At 59.0% G+C, this 19,323-nt stretch overlaps 3 protein-coding genes and 1 long non-coding RNA gene across 11 annotated transcripts; 1 reads left to right on the top strand and 3 right to left on the bottom strand.

Annotated features, from left to right (window-relative positions):
• Positions 1–164: 164 nt before the first annotated feature.
• On the bottom strand, positions 165–938 carry SERF2 (small EDRK-rich factor 2). Its single transcript, XM_085070120.1, has 3 exons — positions 862–938; positions 477–585; positions 165–375 (listed from the first exon to the last, which is right to left on the bottom strand). Exons 1-3 carry the CDS (start codon positions 866–868, stop codon positions 312–314), a joined length of 180 nt encoding a protein of 59 aa, XP_084926246.1. The 5' UTR covers positions 869–938; the 3' UTR covers positions 165–311.
• LOC146432465 (uncharacterized) lies at positions 934–7,672 on the top strand. 8 transcript variants are annotated; one of them, XR_014854193.1, is made up of 3 exons: positions 934–1,309; positions 4,686–4,788; positions 5,285–7,672. It is a non-coding gene; the product is annotated as an uncharacterized LOC146432465 (long non-coding RNA). The 8 variants fall into 8 exon arrangements; XR_014854199.1 differs by lacking the exon at positions 934–1,309 and adding an exon at positions 3,275–4,477; XR_014854200.1 differs by lacking the exon at positions 934–1,309 and having other exon boundaries at positions 3,275–5,430; positions 5,774–5,824; positions 6,090–7,672.
• Positions 1,277–3,259, bottom strand: LOC146432466 (peptidyl-prolyl cis-trans isomerase FKBP8-like). The gene is made up of 6 exons (XM_085070118.1): positions 2,544–3,259; positions 2,128–2,345; positions 1,885–2,057; positions 1,730–1,807; positions 1,490–1,590; positions 1,277–1,400 (listed from the first exon to the last, which is right to left on the bottom strand). The coding sequence occupies exons 1-6, from the start codon at positions 3,257–3,259 to the stop codon at positions 1,364–1,366; spliced, it is 1,323 nt and encodes a 440-aa protein (XP_084926244.1). The 3' UTR covers positions 1,277–1,363.
• PDIA3 (protein disulfide isomerase family A member 3) lies at positions 7,524–15,281 on the bottom strand. The gene is made up of 13 exons (XM_085070116.1): positions 15,013–15,281; positions 14,822–14,900; positions 14,010–14,127; positions 13,502–13,609; positions 12,515–12,644; positions 11,946–12,062; positions 11,387–11,512; positions 10,800–10,982; positions 10,196–10,304; positions 9,281–9,409; positions 8,788–8,867; positions 8,209–8,266; positions 7,524–7,926 (listed from the first exon to the last, which is right to left on the bottom strand). Exons 1-13 carry the CDS (start codon positions 15,180–15,182, stop codon positions 7,807–7,809), a joined length of 1,527 nt encoding a protein of 508 aa, XP_084926242.1. The 5' UTR covers positions 15,183–15,281; the 3' UTR covers positions 7,524–7,806.
• Positions 15,282–19,323: the final 4,042 nt, after the last annotated feature.

The following is a 19,323-nucleotide window of genomic DNA, read 5'->3' as shown; positions in this document are numbered from 1 at the left end:
AGGACCGCCCAGGCCCGACCGCACCTTTGTTCCTCACCGTCAAGATGCCGCCGCTTGACTGTGCCACCGCCGCGCTCGGTCCTCTCCGCGGATGCGACTGCTCCGTCGACGGTACCCCGGCTCCCCCACCCCCCCGCCCGGCGAACGGACGAGCAGACGCAGCGTGCAGGGCTCCACAGCTACTTTAATAGGGGACGGCGCCGCAGGGCGCGGGGCGATGCCGGGGGTCCCGGAGGGACCCGGCCTGGGGCGGCGCGGGGCATCCTGCCGGCGGGACCGGCCCTGAGGCGGCGGCCCGGCGCGGCCGCCCGCTACTTGTTGCCCTCCTTCTTCTCGTCAGCCTTCTTCTGCTTCTGCTGCATGATCTCCGAGTCCCTGCGGGGAGCGCGGCGGGGCTGGCGGCAGGGCCGGCACCGCCGCGGGGCGGGAGCAAGGAGCGGGGCAGGGGAAGCCAGCGGGGCCGGCCCGGCGCTCACCTCTGCTTGCGGGCGGCAGCCGAGAGCCCGTCGTCCCGCCGCTTGCCCTTGCCCGAGTCGCTCTGCTTCTTCAGGTTCTTCTGCCGCGCCAGTTCGCGCTGGTTCCCGCCTGCCACGGCGCGGCCACCTCAGCGCGGCCCGGGCCCGGCCCCAGCCCCGGCCCCAGTCCTGCTTACTGGTCGCGGCGCTACCCGCCCGACACCCCGGCCCGACCACTGCCCGCAGGGCGGGTCCCGGCGCGCTGGCAGGTCGTGGCACGGTCCCCCGGCCCCACCATATTCCTGGGTCCCAGAACGGCCCCCCCATCCCGGCCGACCGTACTCATCGACCCTAGAACGAACCCCCTTTCCTTCCTTCTTCTTTCCGTCCCCCCCCCCCCACTCACGGGTCATGGCGCCGCTCCCTCCCACCGCCACTCCGCCGCCACGTCCCGCACTGACCCTCCCCACGCCCCGCCCCGCGCCCTATTTTAAGGGGCACCACAGCCAATCATCACTCCGATCCATCCCCCACTGCATTTCCATTGGCGCATCTCTCCTGCAAGGCCCTGCCTGATTGGCCGCGGGCTATGGACACCCTTCTGCCGGCGGGGGCGAAAAAGCCGGAAGATTGGGCGCAAGCGCCGCAGCTGCCCCCGCGCGACAGGATGCGTGGCGTGGGGACACCACACCCGGTTGTGACGTTATGAGCTGTGCGGGAAGCCCTGCGAAGCGGGGAGAGCGATGCGGAAAGTGCGGGATGGAGGGCGGAGCGCCGTCCCGCTCCTCCCTCAGCCCTCTCCCCCTCAGCGATTTTCTCCGTCCCAGGGAGTTGGGGGCGATGCAGGGAGTACGGTATGAGAGCTTTTCCATCTCCTCGGTCAGGCTGTAGGGGCGCCGCGGGGCCGCTCAGACCGCTCCTTCCGCCGCGGGCGGTGCGGAGGATCTACGGGGAAGGACGGCTATGAGTGCTATTCGCGCCGAGAGGGTGCGGAACGGGTATCCGTCCCTGCTCACCCCGATTCGCCTACGCACTCGGGGCTCGGCGGCATCGGTTCGTGGCGGGGGTTCTGCGGGGCGGTGCTGGATGGGGAGTTCTGGCGCTTCACCAGCCGTGAGAGCTCGGTGTGGATCACCTGCGGGCGAGGGGCGGCTGCGGCGGGCAGGGCTCCGGTGGGACCCCCGACGATCCCAGTACCGACTCCTGCGGGATCCTCTCCCTCCCCATCGCTCCTGGTATCAGTTCCCACCTGCCCTCCCACACCCCTCCCAGACCTTGTTGGCCGGGTCCAGCTCCAGGGCTCTCCTCAGGGCGAGCGCGGCTTCTGCGTCCCGGCCCTGCTCTGCCAGCAGCTGCGGGGAGAGGAGCGGAGGGTAGCGGACGGCCGGGTCGAGGGGAGCGGGGCGCTGTGAGGCGATGCCAGTCCCACCTGCCCGCGCCGGAGCAACGCCCGACCGTTGTCCGGGCTGATCCTCAGGGCCGCCTCGCAGGCCGCCAGCGCCTCTTCCGTCCGCCCCAGCTTTAGCTCGGCGGCCGCGCAGTTGTTGAGGCACTTCACGCGCTGCTCCCGCAGCTCCTCTTCCTCCTCGGGCCCGGGCGGAGCTGTGGGGCGAGTGGCGGCTTCAGCGCCCCAGCCCCGCAGCCCCGGGCCCTCCCTCCCTGCCGGTCTCACCGGTGGCGGGGCCGTCCAGGGCGCGCAGGGACAGCCGGTACGAACGCAGCGCCGCCGCAAAATCACCCCGCGCGAAGTGGAAGTTGCCCCGCTCCCGGCGCTGAGAGCCCAGGCGTAGGCGGACGGCGGGCGGCAGCGGCTGCGGGTCGGGGCCGTCCCGCACCTCTAGCAGCGTCACCTCGAACAGCAGCGGCGCTTCGGGCGGCACGTCGGGCTCCCTGCTGGTACAGCACCGGCTGCCCCCGACTCCTGCCCGTGTGTCCTGCCCGCTCCGGTCCCCTGCCCTCCCGATCCCACCGGCCCTGGCCCTTCCGTCCTCGCCTATCCCTGTCGTCTGCCCGTCCCGGTCTGTCTGCCCTCCCACCCCTGCCTGCTCCAGTCCCCGGCTGCTCGGTCCCCCTACCCGCCTGCCCTACCTGCCTGGGCGGCCATAGGCGTAGGGGAAGCCGGCGAGGAAGAAGGAAACCTCCCCGGGTTGCATGGTGGGGACGCCCAGCTCCAGAGCCTGTGGACAGGCACGGCGGGGCTGGCGGGTCGCAGCCCCAGGTGGCACTGAGCCCGCGCAGCACTGAGCCACGCACCGGTTCGGGCTCACCTGCACGACGTCCCCGTGACCCGGCACGAAGATGAGCCGCGGGTCCCGCTCCACCAGCCCGCCGTCCTCCAGGGCGCCCAGTACCTTCACCGACACCTCCTGGCCCGGCAGTGGCCGCGGGCCGCCCGGTCCGGCCCGCACCACGCGCTTCCGCAGCAGCCGGTCTTCTGTGGAGGTGGAGGCGCTGAGAGCCAAGCCGGGAGCCCCGAAACTGGCAGCCTTTTCCCGGTTCTCCTCGGTACCAGCCGTCCCGGCCCGGGCTGCAGGCCCGGCTCGCCCCGGGGCCGCCCGCCGGAGCTCACCCGTCAAGTCGCTCCAACCGTCGGCAGCGAAAAGCGGCCCAAAGCCGCCAGGTCCCGGCACCGTCAGCGCCTCCAGCCGCCGGTAGAAGAGCCGCTCCTCTTCTCGCACCGACGGCACCGCAATGGCGGTGTGGGGCAGCCGGAACCGCACCCGTCTGTCCCTGCCGGGCGGCTGCGGCCGCCCGCCGGCCCCTGTCTCCCTCTCCGGGGAGCCGCCGGGCGACGGGCCCGGCATGTCCTGTCGGCTACCTGTCGGCCTCGGTCCGGGCCCTCCCGGGACTCAGCGGCGGGTGCCGACGGCCCCCAGCCCTCACCGGGCGTGTCGCCGCCGGTCTCGCCGCGCTGCGACTGCCGGTGGTCGCCCGGGCCGGGGACACCTCCGAGCGCATGCCGCCGCGCCGTTACCTAATGCCGGGAAGCGGCTCAGGGGATTAATCCGGCCCGACGGCAAAAATAGCCGGCTCAGAGCGAGCCCCGCCGCGGGGCTCACGCCGCCCGCCCCGCCCGCTGCTGCCCCCCGGGACCTCCCGCCTGCCGCCGTCGCGCATTCCGGGCAATGTCGTAGCCGCAGGCGGAGCTGTGCGGGCATCTCTGGTACCGAGGCTGCGGGCCGGGTCTCCGGCTCAGCCTTCTGCACTTGCCGCTCTCGGCGGCGTGGGCGGTGGGGGCTGCAGGCGGCGGCAGGGGACTGGGCCCGGCGGGGGGAATCGGGCACCGGCGGGACTGACCGGCGCCCGCTGTTGTTGCAGGGGCACCGAGGCCTGTGATCGCCTTCCAAGGCAGCTGGGGAGTGAATAAGGGGACCGCAGAGCTCAGGGCGGCACGGATGGGGGGCGCAGGAAGGAGCAGGGAGCCCAGGGCGGCCACGGCATCGGGGGGCCAAGGAGGTACCGAGGGGATCAGGGTCCCCTGGGCAACCAGGGCTTGGAGGATCGAAGGGACGGCCGGGAAAGCCAGGACAGGGGTCAATGAATTGGGGAACCAGGGAAATCGAAGGAACATCCTGGTTCAGCGTCTTTGGTGCTCCCGCCGGTGGGAGCAAGCCGTGGCAGGCAGCCTTGCGGGCTGGGTACGCTGCATCCTGGGGGATGGGAGGGATGGGGGGACCACGACCCTGACAATCCATCCCGCCGGCAGTGCCTAACGGTGCTGAGGGAGCCCGTCCCTCCCCCGCGGCTCTCTTCGTTTTCTCCCGTTTCCGCTGCAGCTAGGATGAAGCCGGGGACAGCTTCGAGTGCGCGCTGCTGACAAGTGCCCTGGTGAGCCTGGGGTCACCCAGCCCTTCGCCCATCAGTGGAGTCCTGGGGACAGTCGGGCACAGACTCGCTGCCCCGGTGACGTCTCCCACCGGCCAGCACGAGTTCCCGCGGCGGCTGGAGGGACGCTCCAGTAGGGTGCAGAAGGACTGACCGAGGAGGAGCCCAGGACTAGCGACAGGCTGCCCTGCAGCAGTGTAGGTCCAGCGGCGCCCTGAGACAAGCAACAGGGAGAGCAATGAGGTCTGGCAGGGCTCAGTTGCTGCTGGAGTCTGGCCATGGGCATGGTGGATTCACTCCCGGGTGCTCAGCGCCCTTGGGGCAGGATTGGACTCATCCTCTGCTTCCTGGGTACTTGATGACTGGGGACGTTTTCCTCACTCTCTGCTGTCTGTCACACCCCAGGAGTCCGGACCGCAGACCCTTGGTCCCGTCCTCTCTGGTGCCTCTGCAGCAGTCTCAGGAGCACGGCTCACCTCAGGCCACCGGCACGAACCCTTCTGGGATAGTAAGTGTTCCTAGGAAGAGTGGGAGCCCCGGAGATGTGCTTGGGGAGTGCCCAGTTCAGTGTCGCTGCTTCTCGAATGCATCAGGTTTCTCCTGTGTCCCGTTTCCAGGAAAGCCCCCCATTCCACACCCTTCGTGGCTCCGGCCTCTGCCACTGGCTCATGTCCTGGCCATCCCAGTGCATGAGCCAGCAGTGGGTGGGGTGCAGCCCTAAGGACAGGGTACATCTGAACGCTGACGCAAACCGAGGGGCGGGGTAGCCGTGGGCTGCTTGGCTGGAGCTGGCAGGGAGCCCTGCAGCACTGGGTTCTGCCTTGGGAGTTTGGGACAGGCTGGTGCAGAGCGAGTTTGTCTTTCAGAAGCGCCTGCCACTGCTGGATTTCTCAGATCTCAGAGCCAACAAGAGGTTCCGGACCTGACTCTCTAGAGTGGCACCAGGGCTGCCCACACAAGCTCAGCACTCGTGGCCAGCTGCCAGCTGAGCCTCTGTCTCCCAGGCAGCCATGCAGAGGAGATGGAGAGTCCAGACAACGAGGAGGAGGCAGGTGATGGCTAGGAGGAGAGCCCTATGCCTGGAGCAGCACCTCTCTGCCTGTAGATGTGAGGGGCTGCCCCAGGGCATACAGCTGGGGACACAGCACAGGCTGTATGGCCCTACCAGCTCATGCAGCAGAGGTGAGAACAGCCCCCCTGGGAGGAGATAAGTGTCCCAAAACAGGACTCCTGGCAAGCACAGAGGCCAGGGAAAACACGTGGACAGTGGAAACCTGGCTGAGGCCTACAGCCTCATGGCTTCAGTCCATCTGTACTGCAGTTGCATCGTTGAGCAGGGCAGCCCCTGTGTCCTGTACCTCATCCCCAGAGGCTCCCAGAAAAGCCTTTGAGGTCTATGCCCACTGGAGCTGTGCAACTGGAAGCTTGGCTTTGGAGAAGGGGCTTTCCAGTGAGCCCAGAGTCCTAGCTGAGGTGGAGGAGAGGGGCTCCAGAGAGCTTTAACCTTTGTGATGATCTGCTCCTTGCCAAATACCAGGTTCCAGGTGAGCAGCTTCTCCTCAGCAGAAATCCCGTATTACTTGCAGTAAGAGAGCTTGGCATCCACAGCCACAAGGCTCCCTCTTGCTTAGTGTAACTTGTGGCCCAGCCCCACAGCACTAAGGGGCTGAGATTAGCTCCTGCCTCATTACCCACACCTGCAAGCTAGGTCTGAGCACAGGCACAGCCACAGCATTGCCTACTCACTACCCCTCAGACTTCAGGGCTAGGCAGGAACATGGGCCCTGTTCTGCTGCACGGCTCTTGCAGGTCTAGAGAGAACAGGTGTCTCCCAGCTGGGGCAGGGAGTACTGCACCATCCGCTCTGCAAGCGGTGCGGACTACACCAAGTACTGCGACCTGCATGCTCTCAGTGGCAGCAGGAACTGGAGAGTGATGAAACTGGGAGACAAGATGAAGAGGCTGACGCAAGGAACGGAGGAACACAAGGCAAGCAGCAGACCTGGATGTGATGGCATCATAGAGCCATGCTCTGGTCCTGCCCACCCAAAGCTGGGCTTTGGGTTTCATGCACTTGAAGCTACAACTGTGCACCCATCCCACCACCTCAAGAAGGTGAGGCTGGATGCAGGGCATCTCCAGGTTTCTTCCTGGAGACGATCCATACATTTTTTATTCTCCTCCAGACTTAGCCCAGCTATCAGCAGGAGAAGAATCACTGTGAATAACTCCATCTGAAGCTGTCTCACATCAAAAGGAAAACTGACCTGCCACAGCAGGAGAGCAGAGAAGGTAGATGTGGCTTGAGATACTAATGTAGTTGGGAAAGAAATTGTATTGCTCAGCTACTGTAGCCAAAGAAGTGCACCCTAAGGCTTGTATGAGCTACTGTACCTGGAGAATTCCAGCAGCAAAAAATAAGGTACCCAGGCTTTGAGTTGTGGGGGAGGAAGCCACAGAGAAAGCAAGCTCCAGCTCTTGCCATGGTAACTGCTGCCAGGCAGCAATACTCTGAGTGTGCTCACTTCAACTTGCATGCAGTTCAGGAACCCAGAGCCAGGGCTACTTGGTCAGGCCATCTCCCTCCTGCCCTTCCCAAAGGAAAGTAGAACACTGTAGCCCCAGATGGTCAGTCACAGCCCACACCACAGGGTCTACTCCTCCCCTCCCTGAAGAGAGACCCACAGATACCAGCTTCTTTCTTACCATGACAAGGAATAATTAACTGGTCTTATCTGCCCACACCACAGCCCAGCACCAGTCTATGACAAACACCCTTGGCCCTGGCCCTACCTGTGTTTGGGTAGAGGCTGTAGATAGTAACACTCCTCCCCTACACCTGACTAGTTCTGCACCAGCTTCAAAGCTGATTTATTGCTGCTGAGTGAGCCCCTCACCAGCCTGCTCCATGTGCCTGCACTGCTCCAATCCAAGTCATAGTGAGCATCACGTACCTTTGAACTTCCTAGGGCAGCACACAGACAGCAAAGGCACTTGTGACCAGAGTCCCCCAGTACAAACTCTGTAAATGCAGCACCCGAAGCCCAACACATTGGCACAGTTGTTGCTGCTACAGTCTGGAGGAGCTCTGGCAGATGAAGGAGGAGAATGGGTTAAAGGCTGAACTCAACGGCTAGGAGGGCTCACTGCAGGGAGCAACTCACAGCAGGAAGTTGCTGCCTGTGAAGAGCAGGATCCCATTGTTAAGTTTGATGGGCTTCTCCAGGACAGAGACACTTGGTCTTAAGGGGGTCATTTTATTGTTTCACTTCTCCAAATGTACAAAAAAAATTAGAAAATAACTGTACCCCCCACCCCCTCCCAAATCACAAAACAAACCAGCCTGGGGAGCCCCGCAACAGTGCAGCTAAGAGACGGCAGGAAATTAAACATTACTAGATACAGCAGCTGGGGCCCCTCGGCCCACATGGCCACTGGCTCTCCACAGCCCAGAACTGGCCCCAGTCTGACCAGTGCTTCCCCAATTCACACAGAGCTCATCCTGACAAGGTGGCAAGCAGGTACTTTACAAATCCTCCTTCACCTTTTTCTTGGATTTCTTGGATTTCTCTTCCTCCTGCAGCACAGGACTGTTGGTTGCCTCCCGCTTCAGGTAGCTGATGAAGTCACTCACTTCTCTGCCCCCCTGCAGAAAGCAAACAACTGTCAGGCAGGACCTGTACCTACCACAGGCCTCCCCTCTGCTGAGGCAGGTTCAGGTGCCAGGCAGGAGACCTGGTGACTGCCAGCAGAGTTCTCCCCAGGGTTTGCAGCACAAAATACAACACTCCCAGCAGGTACCACCAGGTGTCTTCCCAGGTCAACAGGACACAGTGCCAACCCCAGCTCCAAAGAGGCTTGAGTATGATTTGAACACCTGGATGCTCTTCACTTCCTTACAAAGCAGCAAGGACAGCAAAATACTCACCTCATACTTCTTTGGACTCTGCTTCTTGCCAGCTGGAGCAAAATAGATAGTGGGGAAACTGGGGAGAGAAAAGAAACACATGAGCTCCTGACATACTCTGATTTCTGTCAGGTCAGCCTCAACTGAAGGGACTCACAACCCATACTGCCCTGGTTTAACACAGCCCAGCTTCAGGTGTGGCCTGAAGCACCAGGTGTGGCCTCTAAGAGCTGGGCCACATCCACAGATCTGGCTGAACTCACAGGTTCAAGTATGCTAGCTGAATTGCTCTTGGAACAGCGAGCCCAGATTTGTTTTCACACTGCCAGGAACAGAATCACAGCAGATTCCAAAGCAGCAGGACAGACCTCCAGACAGACCCAGGATGCCAGAATCCTCGAGAAGCCAGCCAGATCAGTGTCCTTTGTTTTCACTCTTAATTTCTCCACATCAAGCCATTGCCCCGCTGTCACCTAGCTATTGTCTGGCAATCCCCACACCCTTCCCTGTGCAGCTCTTTCCGTTCTTCAGTGCTGTGGCCGAGGTCAAACAGAGATGGACTCATGTACTGACATGTGGTGTCACAGCAGTCAGACCTACCCTCGGACTTCATAGGGAGAAGGCACATCATTGGCTGTAGCATCCATTTTGGCAATGACGATATTGGGATCTTTGCTGAGCTGTGGGTAGAAAGAACCCATTAGTAACCAATTCCAAAATCCAGGAACTATCTCATCTGGCATAGTGGTGTCAGCAGACAGTGCATAGGGGATGCCACCTCACCATCCTCCACTAGATGGGAAACTATTCTCATGCAGAGGGGAAAAGACCCAAAAAGAAACTTGGGTAGTTGAGGCCAGTCACTGAATCAGGGAATATTCCTGTGTCCTAGCAAGGGCACAGACTAAATATACCAGTGTGGTTGCTACCACAGATCCTGCTGAGAGATATCCACACTCCACAGAGAGACCCAAACTTGTAGTCCTCAGGAAGGCACAATTACTCCTCATTATCACAGAGGCTAAAAACAACCTGGCAGGATGATTTAGTGCTGCAAAATTCTAGTTCACATTTGCTAGAGTCCCAGACTTACCTTCTCCCCCAGTTCTTTGTATTTGGGCTCCAAATTCTTGCAGTGGCCACACCACGGTGCATAGAACTCTATCAGGACATCTTTATCTTGTGCATTAACAATTTCATCAAAGTTCTCAGCCACCACAACCTGTAAGGTTTGATCACACCAGTTAGTTCCTTCCAAGTCAGAGATGAGGCTGTGACATGACATGGTTCACACACTCCACCCAAGCCTGAGTCTCCCACACCTGTACAGCGGGCAGCAAAACAATCAAATACAGCACTCCTCATCTTCACCCTGCAGGTAAAAACCTGCCGTAAGTTACCAGCACTACCTCCAAGCGAGGTCTGTGTATGGTCTCCTCGCAGGAAGACAAAGCTATTTTTTTTTTTTTTAATCCCAGCAAGCAAACAGCCTAGCAGGACTGGCTGAGGCCATCCTGACAAAAACGTCCATGAATCCCATGACTCCCACTCCTGTAAAAGGCACTCATCAAAAAGCCAAGCCAGGGAATGCTCTTACTCAGGGCACAATTGCCTGGGAGGATGAAAGGCAGGACTTATACCAGACCCCAATGATGAGATGAATGTAGGGATCCCTGAAACTGTGCAGTTACAACCAACAGGAAGACCAAACCAAGAGAGCAGGCCTTTCTGTAATCCCTGGAAATCTGGATGCTGCTGCACTCAAGAAGCACTTAACTGCTGTGGTCAAGAAGGAGCTACTATGCTGAGAGGAAAAAACAGAACCCAAACTGCAAGCTGCACGTCTCCCTTGTCTCAGAAAGCTGTAATGGAACAAGCGAGTGAGTAATTCCTCTGTCTATCACCACAGAGGCCTCTCGAGCTGCCACCATGCCACACTCACAGCACTTCACACAGGCACAGGAAGCTGCTGCTGAGCAGTGTCTCTGCAGCCATAAGCAGCACTCACCTTTACGGGGCCATCGTTGCTTTCAGGGACAGGCTCTGATTTCAGATACTTTTTCAAGTTTCCATCGAAGTAATCTTGCAGGAATCTCTCCAGGGCCTTTCCATCACGTCTAAAAGAAAAGTGATGTTACAGCCGTAATTACACATACAGGATGAAAGGGGGAAACTTTCAAGGCTTATTTAAGCTCCTTCCACCCACACAACAGATGCCACCTGCATCTCTGACAGCACCAGTCTGGAGCTGGCTTAGCAGACCCCAGAAAAAGTGCAAGGATGTCCTTAAGAGCTCTGACAGGAGGCTGGATGCACATCCCATTCAAAGTTTTAGGCCTTTCAGCATCCTTCCTTTTTTTTTCAAAATGTAAGGTACATTTCCTCTGCCTTTTATTGCACCCTAATTTCTAACCAGAAATTTCAGTATTAAATTATGTCCCTTTGTATAACAGGAGGGGCTGCAAGCTTTCTAGAGGAAAACACAGGAGAAGTCATTTTGACCCAGCAAATATTTCCTGTTTCCTCCAAGCTAACGAACTATCATCTGGTCAGAGAGCTCCAGACCAAAGTCCATCAAGTGAGACCCACTACCACCAAGTTCAAGAACTCACGAGAACTCTTCCTGCATGACATATTTATCTCCTTTGGCAGTTCTGATGGCAACGACGGGGGCCTCACCCACGCTGCTGTCCAGACCAAACTCAGAAAGCTCGTGGCCAAAGGTTTTCCGACTAGCAACAGCATAAGACAGTTTGTGGCCAGCATCCAAGAACTTCTTTGCAATCATCATAACTCTGAGGGGGAAAAAAAAAACCAAAACCACAAAGTATTATTTCTTGAAACCTTTTCTTCCGATGTAACACCCTTCAAGCTGATGTGCACACCGGACAAAGAATTCGGTGGCACAAACTGCTCTTTGGAGCCAGGTCCTGTAGATATGGTGCTGAGAAGCAGGGCAGTAAGCTTGCATCTGTTGTGACTGAGGCAAGTGTCGTGACCCCAGGGTCTCAGGCATGAATGGCAGAATTGCAGACCACAGCAGTGAGGCAGTTTGTAGGTAAGGTCTAAGACCCTTAAGTCCTTAGACCCAGGGATCCTAGAGCAATCACACAGGGTTTCAGAGGATTGTCACCTGAGCTATGGAATCACAGCAAGGCAAGAACAGTGTGAGGCTGATTTAACCCCCCACCACTCCCACCTGTTGCGCCAGTAGTTGGATCCCTTTGCGTTCTTCTCATAGTCAACATCGTAGTATGCCACCAGCAAGTCCTTGCCCTGGATCAAGTCTTTGTTGTCTTCAGTCATGTGTGGGCAGATGCCAAAGCTGTCAACAAGAGAGACATTAGCAGAGCCCATGACCCCAGAACAGGCTTGACATAGCACACTTGCTTCCCACCCAGGAGTGTTAAATGCCAGTGATCAAGCAGGCCTCAGGAAGAAACACCTTGCTCATTCTTGTACTAGGTTATTCTGAGTCAAATCTCTATCTCCAGCCACATCAGTGGCTAGACTTGACCTATGTAAGGCCAAAGCTAGCAAAGTTCTCACAGGTTCAGTTTTTAAACAGAATTGTGGTTAAAATATGGAGAGTGCATGCCAACAGCTAGGTCAGGATTTCAGGAAGGTGTCCACAAAGGGAAGCAGTGCCGAGACATGTGGCAGGAAGTAGCAGCAATGCCAGCTGGGAAAACAAGCTCTGACAGGGACAAAGCCAACTGGGGCCAGTCTGTCACATCTGCAGGTGAGGAATCACTCACATGTTCTCCTGGATGAATTTCTTGATCTTTCCACTGGTGATTTTGTCTTCTGGATACTTGATAGAGCTCTCCTCAAACTTGTTGGTCAGGCGTGGAGGACGGAATAAGACTATACCTCTGTGGGGACACGGGTATTGTGAATTAGTTCAAAGTGTCCCTGTGAGTCCAAGGACAGCAGCCAGATGAGGCAAGAACCCAATCTCCAGTGACAATCCCCACAGCTCAAACAACACTGTCTAGTTTCTTGGTGGCACTAGTGCATTAGATGTACCTGTCAGAGCCTCCTCCATGATCCAGACAGGCCACAACGAGAAACAAAACTCCCACCATAACAAGGAACAGGGAAGCAAAATGTCTCTGTTGAGATACTTTCCACCCAGAGGCAGACATGAACACTTCAGAGCCTGTAACCTTTTACATCTTTCTATCTCACTTCAAAAGAAACACCACTGCCAGTTGGGGAAGAAACCAGACCTTAAGTTTAGAAAGTGAAACCAGTTAGCAACTGGAATCCATGAATTTGTTCCAAATTACTCCATAACAAGAAATCTTTGTATTAAGTAACTTACTCTCCATCTTCCTTGTACTTCTGCACCAGCTGCTCCTCAGTGGTGTGTGCAAAGCGGTAGTTATCCCTGAGGCTGTTGGCTGCTTTCATGAACTCCAAATAAGCATCCCCAGAGGCATCACCAAAGAAGCCTGCAGCAGAAAGGCAGAGTGTAACCTCAAACCAACCCAGCTGCGGTCCCTCTGCAACCCCTCTGCAGCTCTCAGCTTTTTTCTCTACAATGCACTGAATCACTCCTAAATCCAATCATCCAGTGCATGTTGAGGCCTTTACCTTCAACAGCTTCTCTCCCATCTTTTGGAAATTCCTTGCACCCCGCTCCTTTTCAGCAGCAGAAAGTTACTCAGGAGGTGCACAACTTGGTCATTCAGCCAAGGGCAACTGTCCTCTAAACACCCAGACAACCAATGGTGACTGTGTAACAACAGCCACTGGCACTTAATAACAGTATGTTTAGGAATGCTGATTAATACTCATGTGATTATACCTACAAGGCAACACCTGATTTGCACCATCTGTGGTTGCCACATGCAACCACAGACACATTATCCGATGCCAACAGCCCTCCAATGCCACCAGAGCAACAAATACACCTTCCAGCAACCCAAAGCTACCTGTTCTCAGCCAGCCAGGAAAGCAACAACCTTTGGAAAACTTATGCTAGGGTGCAGGGGAGCCAGTAAAGCCAGATGGCCGGGGGTAAAAAAAAAAACAGTTTGGAAGGAATATGCAGAGGTCCTCAAGTTGAATCTCCTACTTGAAGCGGGACCAGCCCCAGTCGACAGAGCTTTGTCCAACTCAGTTCTGAAAATCTCCCAGGCTGAACATTTTAGTGTACATTCTAGGGCTTTATTGTTCTCATTACCAGCAGTGTTTCTTTTCATGTCCGTCTGGAATTTCTTTTGCTACAGCCTGTAGTACTGCCTCTGATCTTTCCACACGAGCTCTCTGAGCCAGTGCCCACTCATTTCATGATACCTCTACTCACCCACGACAGAAGCATCTTTATCGCCAATGAACTTCTCAAACTCAGCCACAGAACTGAGAGCCACCGAAGCAGGTCCTGCCTGTTTCTTGAGATGGCTGACAATCCCATCTTAAAACATTAGTAAAATAATTAAAGGAATCAATACCAAGTTCCACATGACATTTTTCAAGCTTTCTAAACTAAAAATTGTTTCTACAGAATCCATGCACATCTCCCATACAATAAATATGTGAACTGACAGACTGCTCCTATCAGCTTCACATAGGAACTTTCTAGTATCCTGGGAATTAGGAGCTAACGTGGAAACCTTCACCTTTAAAGGAGAGGTTAGAGAGAAAGTAAACATCCCAGAATTTGCCAGCACAGAGAGTTCTTGAAAAGGTAAGGGGTAGTGGGGTGTATGTGTATGTGGAAACCTTCTCTGCATCTCTGGGGGGGCTAGGCTGTTACATGCAGGCCTGCCTCCTGCAGCAGTTCAGCAAGCCAGACACTGCCAACCAGCTCTTACCTGCTGTCCTGGGTCCATCATAGGTCCCTGCCTCTTCTCCATCTCGAAAAATCTTTAATGTAGGATATCCACTGACTCCATACTTGTTACAGGTGTTTGAGTTTGCTGTACAGTCAACCTAAAGGAAAAAAACCCTTGCTACTCTGACCAAGATCCTGCCCTAACACACCCAACCCTGCCAAGGGACTAGAGGGATCTGTCACACAGTGCCTGGTGCTGGACAGCCCAGATTGGGAAAGAGGTAGCACAGGTATGAGAGGCCCAGAAAAATATTTGGGAAAATAGTGGAAAAATGAAATAGTTACAAGCTTGACGAAACTACACACCAAAAAAAAAAAAAAAACCTAGAAATGACAGTTTCTTGCAACCAATGACAAGGAATTTCTCAGCAGCTTGTCAGTCCTAAACGTCACTGAAAACAGGCTGACCTAACCAGGAGGCCATGGTGCCAAGAGTCCGTGACACTTCCCTTAAATGAAGAGAGAGACTGATTTGAGAAAACTCTACAAGGTTTGTGGGAGAAAAGAGAGCTCCTGGTCAGCAAGCCGCAATGGGTATGTGCAGCACGGTGCTCGCTCTTAACCTCATCACACAGCTCAGAGCAGGCCTATTTCCCCGGCTGGGGCGAGTCCTCACACACCCGGCACACCCTCTGCACACCAGCTGCGCGGCTGCGGCCCTGGCAAGGCACGGCTTCCACATTATTTCAGGGCTCCAAGGCATCAAAGAGACGACGTCTGTCAGACCGACAGGGCAGCAGCCCGATCGCTGGCCGCCCCCGGGTCCGCCCCGCCGCGGGAGCCTGTACTCACCTTCACAAGCGGCACGATCCCCTTCAGCCGGGTCGCGGCCGACTCGTACTCCGGCGCCAACCGCTTGCAGTGCCCGCACCTTCGGGCAGGAAAGGGAGTCAGGCCGGCCAAATACCCGGCTCGGCCCGCCCAGGCCCCCCGCTCGCCCGGCGTCCCTACCCCCACCCCCGCCCACCCCGAGCACCCCTCACCAGGGCGCGAAGAACTCCACAAGCACAAGCCCCGGGCGCTCGGCCAGGCCACTCTCGAAATCGGCATCACTGAGCTCCACCACATCGGAGGCGCGAGCGCCAAGGGCGAGCAGCAGGAACAGCAGCAGAACGGCGGGCAGCGCCCGCGGCGGGGACCGGGGCGCAGACATGACGGCAAGAGCGGAGGGAGCAGCGAGCCCGACGAGTCCGGCAGCAGCGGGTCCGGGAGCAGCAGCTGAAGAAGCACCGGGCCCGCAGCCGGAAGTCCCGCCCTCATATCCGGATCTGCCGTGTGGCAGCTCCCGATTGGGCGTTACGTCACGCAGGCGCTGGCCAATGGACTGTCGGCATCGGGGCGGGGTCTCTGCAGCCGGTTCCCTCCCCTCCTCCCCGCCGCGGCCGGTTCTCGGCGTCACTCGGGCTGCTGTAGGAGAGGGTCGGAGCTCATGCCTGGGTTACGTCCTGGATCCACCGTGCAGTCCTGGGCTCGCTCCCTCCCACCGCTCCGGCACTGCTGTGTCCTGCCGAGCACAGCGCGTGCCCCTGCCCCTGCCAGAACCGGAGGCCGCGGAGGCTCCCCGGGGCCGCGCGCTGTCGAGTCCGCTGTCGGCCTCTGGCAGCTTCGCTGATCTGATGCATGTGCATTAATCCCGCTGTGGCTACCGTGTCGGTGTCGTGCCGCGCCGGCCCGGCGCATGCCGCACGACAGCGCCCGGTTCACTGCCGGCTCGCCTGCTGGACTCATTGCAGCCCCGCATTTTCGCCCACCGCCCCTCACGCTTCTGCCGCGGGGCAGCTTGGCGTTCTCTGGCACCGAGCCAAACCCGGGGGCGGTCTTTTTCCCCATAACCCTATCTGTCGGCATTTGCACCCTCTGCTGGGGCCTGCGGTCGGAAGGAACCTCGGCTCTGCCATCCTTGCCGGGGTGCTCGGCTCGCTCCCAGCTTTGACCAGGCGCAGCCCGCTCCCACCTTGCGCCACCGTGCTTCCATACCGCCAGGGCCTGGGGCTGTCCCCGCACAAAACCCCGAACCTCACCTTCCAGTACCACCACCCTTTGCAGCGCGTCGGGCAGCTCAGATGCACCTTGGGGGACAGGGCATCAGTTGGGGAAACGTTCTCAGTACCCCCGATTCCGCCTCATCATCCGTTTCTCCTTAGAGCCCACGTGTTCCTGCTCTCGCCCTGTCATCAGGTCCCTCTCGCTGACCCCTGAGTTTTAGCAGGGGGGGGCTAAACTTTCTCAGTACACCCAGAGCTCAGGACTGGGGCCAGCCGTCATCAAGTGCTCATCGCCGGCGCGGGGGCAGCTAGCTGGGCCGTTTCTGGCATTTTTGTCACCAATATTAAGCTGCACCGGCAGGTTGGGCCCAGGGCTGGGGGAAGAGCTCGTGTGACGTCTCTGACTTCACCTTCGCCATTGCGCCAAAGAGCCGTGGACCGGCACCGCCTACCGGGAAGCGCTGTAAGGACGTCCACCCCCCGCCCGCCGACTGCCGTCAAATGGTCCCCGCCAGCCCGGGGCCGCCTCGACGCTCGTCTCGCTACTGAGCGTCCCGGGGCCGGCAGGGGGCACTGCCCACCGCCCCGGGAGCGCCGCCAGGGCCGCGGCGGGGCCGGGACGTTCCTCTCCGGCCAGCGGCGTGGCGGGGGCATGGCCCTCGAGCTGGGCAGTGTCCACAGCACCGGGTAGTGCCCCGCCGCCCAGGCTGCCTCTGCCCCTGCCGGGTTCCCGTAATCAATAATGCACAAGCTCGGCACTGTTTGTGGCAGTGGGACTGGCGCCGCCCTCGGTTAGAGCCCGGAGCCGAAGCCGGTGGGAGTCAGCTCCGGCGCGCCCAGTCCCAGCGGCAGGAGCAGGGTGAGCAGGGAGGGGACCCAGCGGGGTCCCTTGCCGGGGAAGCATCAGGTGTCTCACAACTCGGCCTCAGCGGTCTGTGGGATAGCAGTCTCTGGGGCTGCCACTGTCGGAGGAATGCTGGGAGCCGCAGCGAATGCGGGAGCGGCGGAGGTTGGAACCGGGCTCCGGGGCCATTCTGTGGGACCCCGTCTGTCTCCCTCCCTCTCGCTCGCTCCGGCTGGAGCCGTCCGTCTGCCCTCAGGACGCAGGAATGGCTGCTTCCCTTCCAAGCCTGGGGGTGCTGCGTCTGCTGATGCTGCGGGACCCCAGCCCCGGGAAGTGAGAACGGCTCTCCGGGAGCGCAGACACCGCGGATAGGTGCGTGCTCGAGGGCCAGTTCTGCTCCCTCATCCCTTGCTTACTCTAGAGCCTTTCTTCTCTACTGCGCGGGCACAGGGAACGACTCCCGGGGCAGACACCTGCTCCCGGAGGGGGCTGCACTGCACTCCCGATAGGCTGGCTTCTTCCCGCAGGAGCTGACTCGGGAGCGAGCGGTGCTGTGCTCCGACACCTCGTGCCCGTCCCCGCGTCCCGAGCCTGACTGCTACTGAGCAGCGACGTTCTGGCTGTGATGCAGTCCCGAGCCCGACGACGCGGGGTCCCCGGGCTGCCGCGCATCTCCAATTTTATCGTCTACCTCTACAGCAACCTGTTCAGCCTCCGGGGCTCCGGCCAGCGTCCGGGGAACCCGGGGGCTGCCTGCATCAACGCAGCTTGGTACATATCTGCGGGCGACGGTGGCTCGGCCTGGGCGTTGTCCTGCCGGGAGCGCGACCCTGTCCAGTTCAATGCCACGGTCTGCAGCAACACCTCCCTGAGGGAGAACCGCGGGCCCCAGCAAGCCGTACTGGAGTGGCTCTTTGCCCACTCGGCCCGGGGTCCGCTGGGCAGCCGGCGCCCCAGCTGCAGCACCTGCCCATGGGCTGCATGCTGGGAGGGCGCCTGGAGCAGTTTTCCCGGGAAGCCGCGTGCTCTGGTGCACCCAGCTGTGGAGCAGCAGGAACCGCGAGGTGCCGCCAACCAACCTTCGGGCGTGGCTCTCTCAGCTGTGGGGCGGTCCCCAGCCCCAGGCACAGATAGCCAGTGCCTCAGAGTTTAGGAGCAGAGACTCCTGATCCTCTGGGGGCTGGAGCCTGTGGGTGTGGGGGGACGCAGATATCTGGGAACTGTGCAGGACTGTGTGTCCCAGATGCTTCCAGCAGCTGGTGTGCACCAACGCCTCCCTCCTGCAGCTGCTGGGGCACCCCCAGCCTGTGGCCTGGGTGCACTGCCAGGGTGCTCTGCCTGGGAAAAGCTGCCTGCTGCAGCAGCTCCTGGTGCTCCTGCCCTTGTCCCATAGGCTGGACATTGTGGAGCTCTGTCCAGCCCTGGCTGCCTATCTGCTGAGGCTGTCATCACAGCTCCTATGGTGCTGGGCGGAGGCTCCGGGATGGGCCCCCCAACCCAAGCTACCTCCTATGCCTGCTTGACTGCAGCCTGGTCCTGTCCAAACAAGAGGAGGCTGAACAGGTGGCTGGGAAGCAGCTGAGTGAGGCCATCCTCCTCTCCTGCCTCCTGGATAACATCTCATTCTGGGACTTGCTGTGCATCCACAGGCACTGTGTGAGCTGTGGGCCAGTACCTGGGGTGGGAGCACAGAGCCTCGGCCAAGAGGGAGCTGCTGAGTTACCCCCAGTGAGTGGGGCAGTGTTGGGGCAGCAAGGAAAGGCCTTCCCCAGGTGCAGGACAGCAGCTGGGTGACAGACCCAGGAAGCCCTCCCAGTGGCTGCAGGCTTGGGCCAGGGTACAGGCCACATTCTGTGGGTTCTTGTCCAGTGGCAGCCATGGTGGGATCAGACTGGTGCATGTGCTTTGCTCAGCCACCAGTGGCTGGGAGCACCTAGCCCTAGGATGGGTGTCAGAGCTATGGCTCAGGGTGAAGACTCCCCATTGTCCTTGTGTCCTTATGCTTGTAGCAAGGCTGCCACAGACCCATTGTGGGACATTGGGCAAGGAGCTCTGAGGGAAGGCATGGATTGCACAGGCCCTGCAGTCTTGCTGTCTCCTGCAGTCTGTGTTCTGGGACCTGCACCAGGTCAGCAAGGGTGCTTCTGCCTTTGAGATCCTGGTGCAGGCACTGCCCATGCTAAATAGGCTGGCTACAGCCCATGCAGGATCCACTAGCCCCTGCATTCCCACCACCTGCATGCTCAGACACATTCCCCGCAGGAGTGCCTTCAGATGCTAGAGGAGACATTCCATGGTCTGATGCTCAGTGTGAGACCTGAGGCTGTATAGCGCTTCCTGGCCCTGCTCCTGGTACCAGCTGCATGGGAGGTGGTCAGGGTGGTTGGGATGGAGCAGGGGGTGCAAAGCTTGTGTGTAGTAGTTGTGAAGCTTTGTGATGGGGAAATCTGAGTGGTGCCTCTGCA

This window comes from Lichenostomus cassidix, chromosome 10 (genome assembly GCF_008360975.1).
Source record: "Lichenostomus cassidix isolate B80296 chromosome 10, HeHo_3.0, whole genome shotgun sequence".
Lineage (NCBI taxonomy): Eukaryota > Metazoa > Chordata > Aves > Passeriformes > Meliphagidae > Lichenostomus > Lichenostomus cassidix.
This window is presented reverse-complemented; position numbering and strand designations above follow the sequence as displayed.

Coding starts and splice junctions, on each gene's coding strand:
- SERF2 (XM_085070120.1), bottom strand. Junction 376..476: donor GCTGCCGCCCGCAAGCAGAG/GTGAGCGCCGGG, acceptor CGCTCCCCGCAG/GGACTCGGAGATCATGCAGC.
- LOC146432466 (XM_085070118.1), bottom strand. CDS start 3,259: ATGCCGGGCCCGTCGCCCGGCGGCTCCCCGGAGAGGGAGACAGGGGCC. Junction 2,346..2,543: donor GCCTATGGCCGCCCAGGCAG/GTAGGGCAGGCG, acceptor CTGTACCAGCAG/GGAGCCCGACGTGCCGCCCG. Junction 2,058..2,127: donor CCTGGACGGCCCCGCCACCG/GTGAGACCGGCA, acceptor CTCGCCCCACAG/CTCCGCCCGGGCCCGAGGAG.
- PDIA3 (XM_085070116.1), bottom strand. CDS start 15,182: ATGTCTGCGCCCCGGTCCCCGCCGCGGGCGCTGCCCGCCGTTCTGCTG. Junction 11,513..11,945: donor AAATTCATCCAGGAGAACAT/GTGAGTGATTCC, acceptor TCTTGTTGACAG/CTTTGGCATCTGCCCACACA. Junction 7,927..8,208: donor AGAGTCCAAAGAAGTATGAG/GTGAGTATTTTG, acceptor TGCTTTCTGCAG/GGGGGCAGAGAAGTGAGTGA.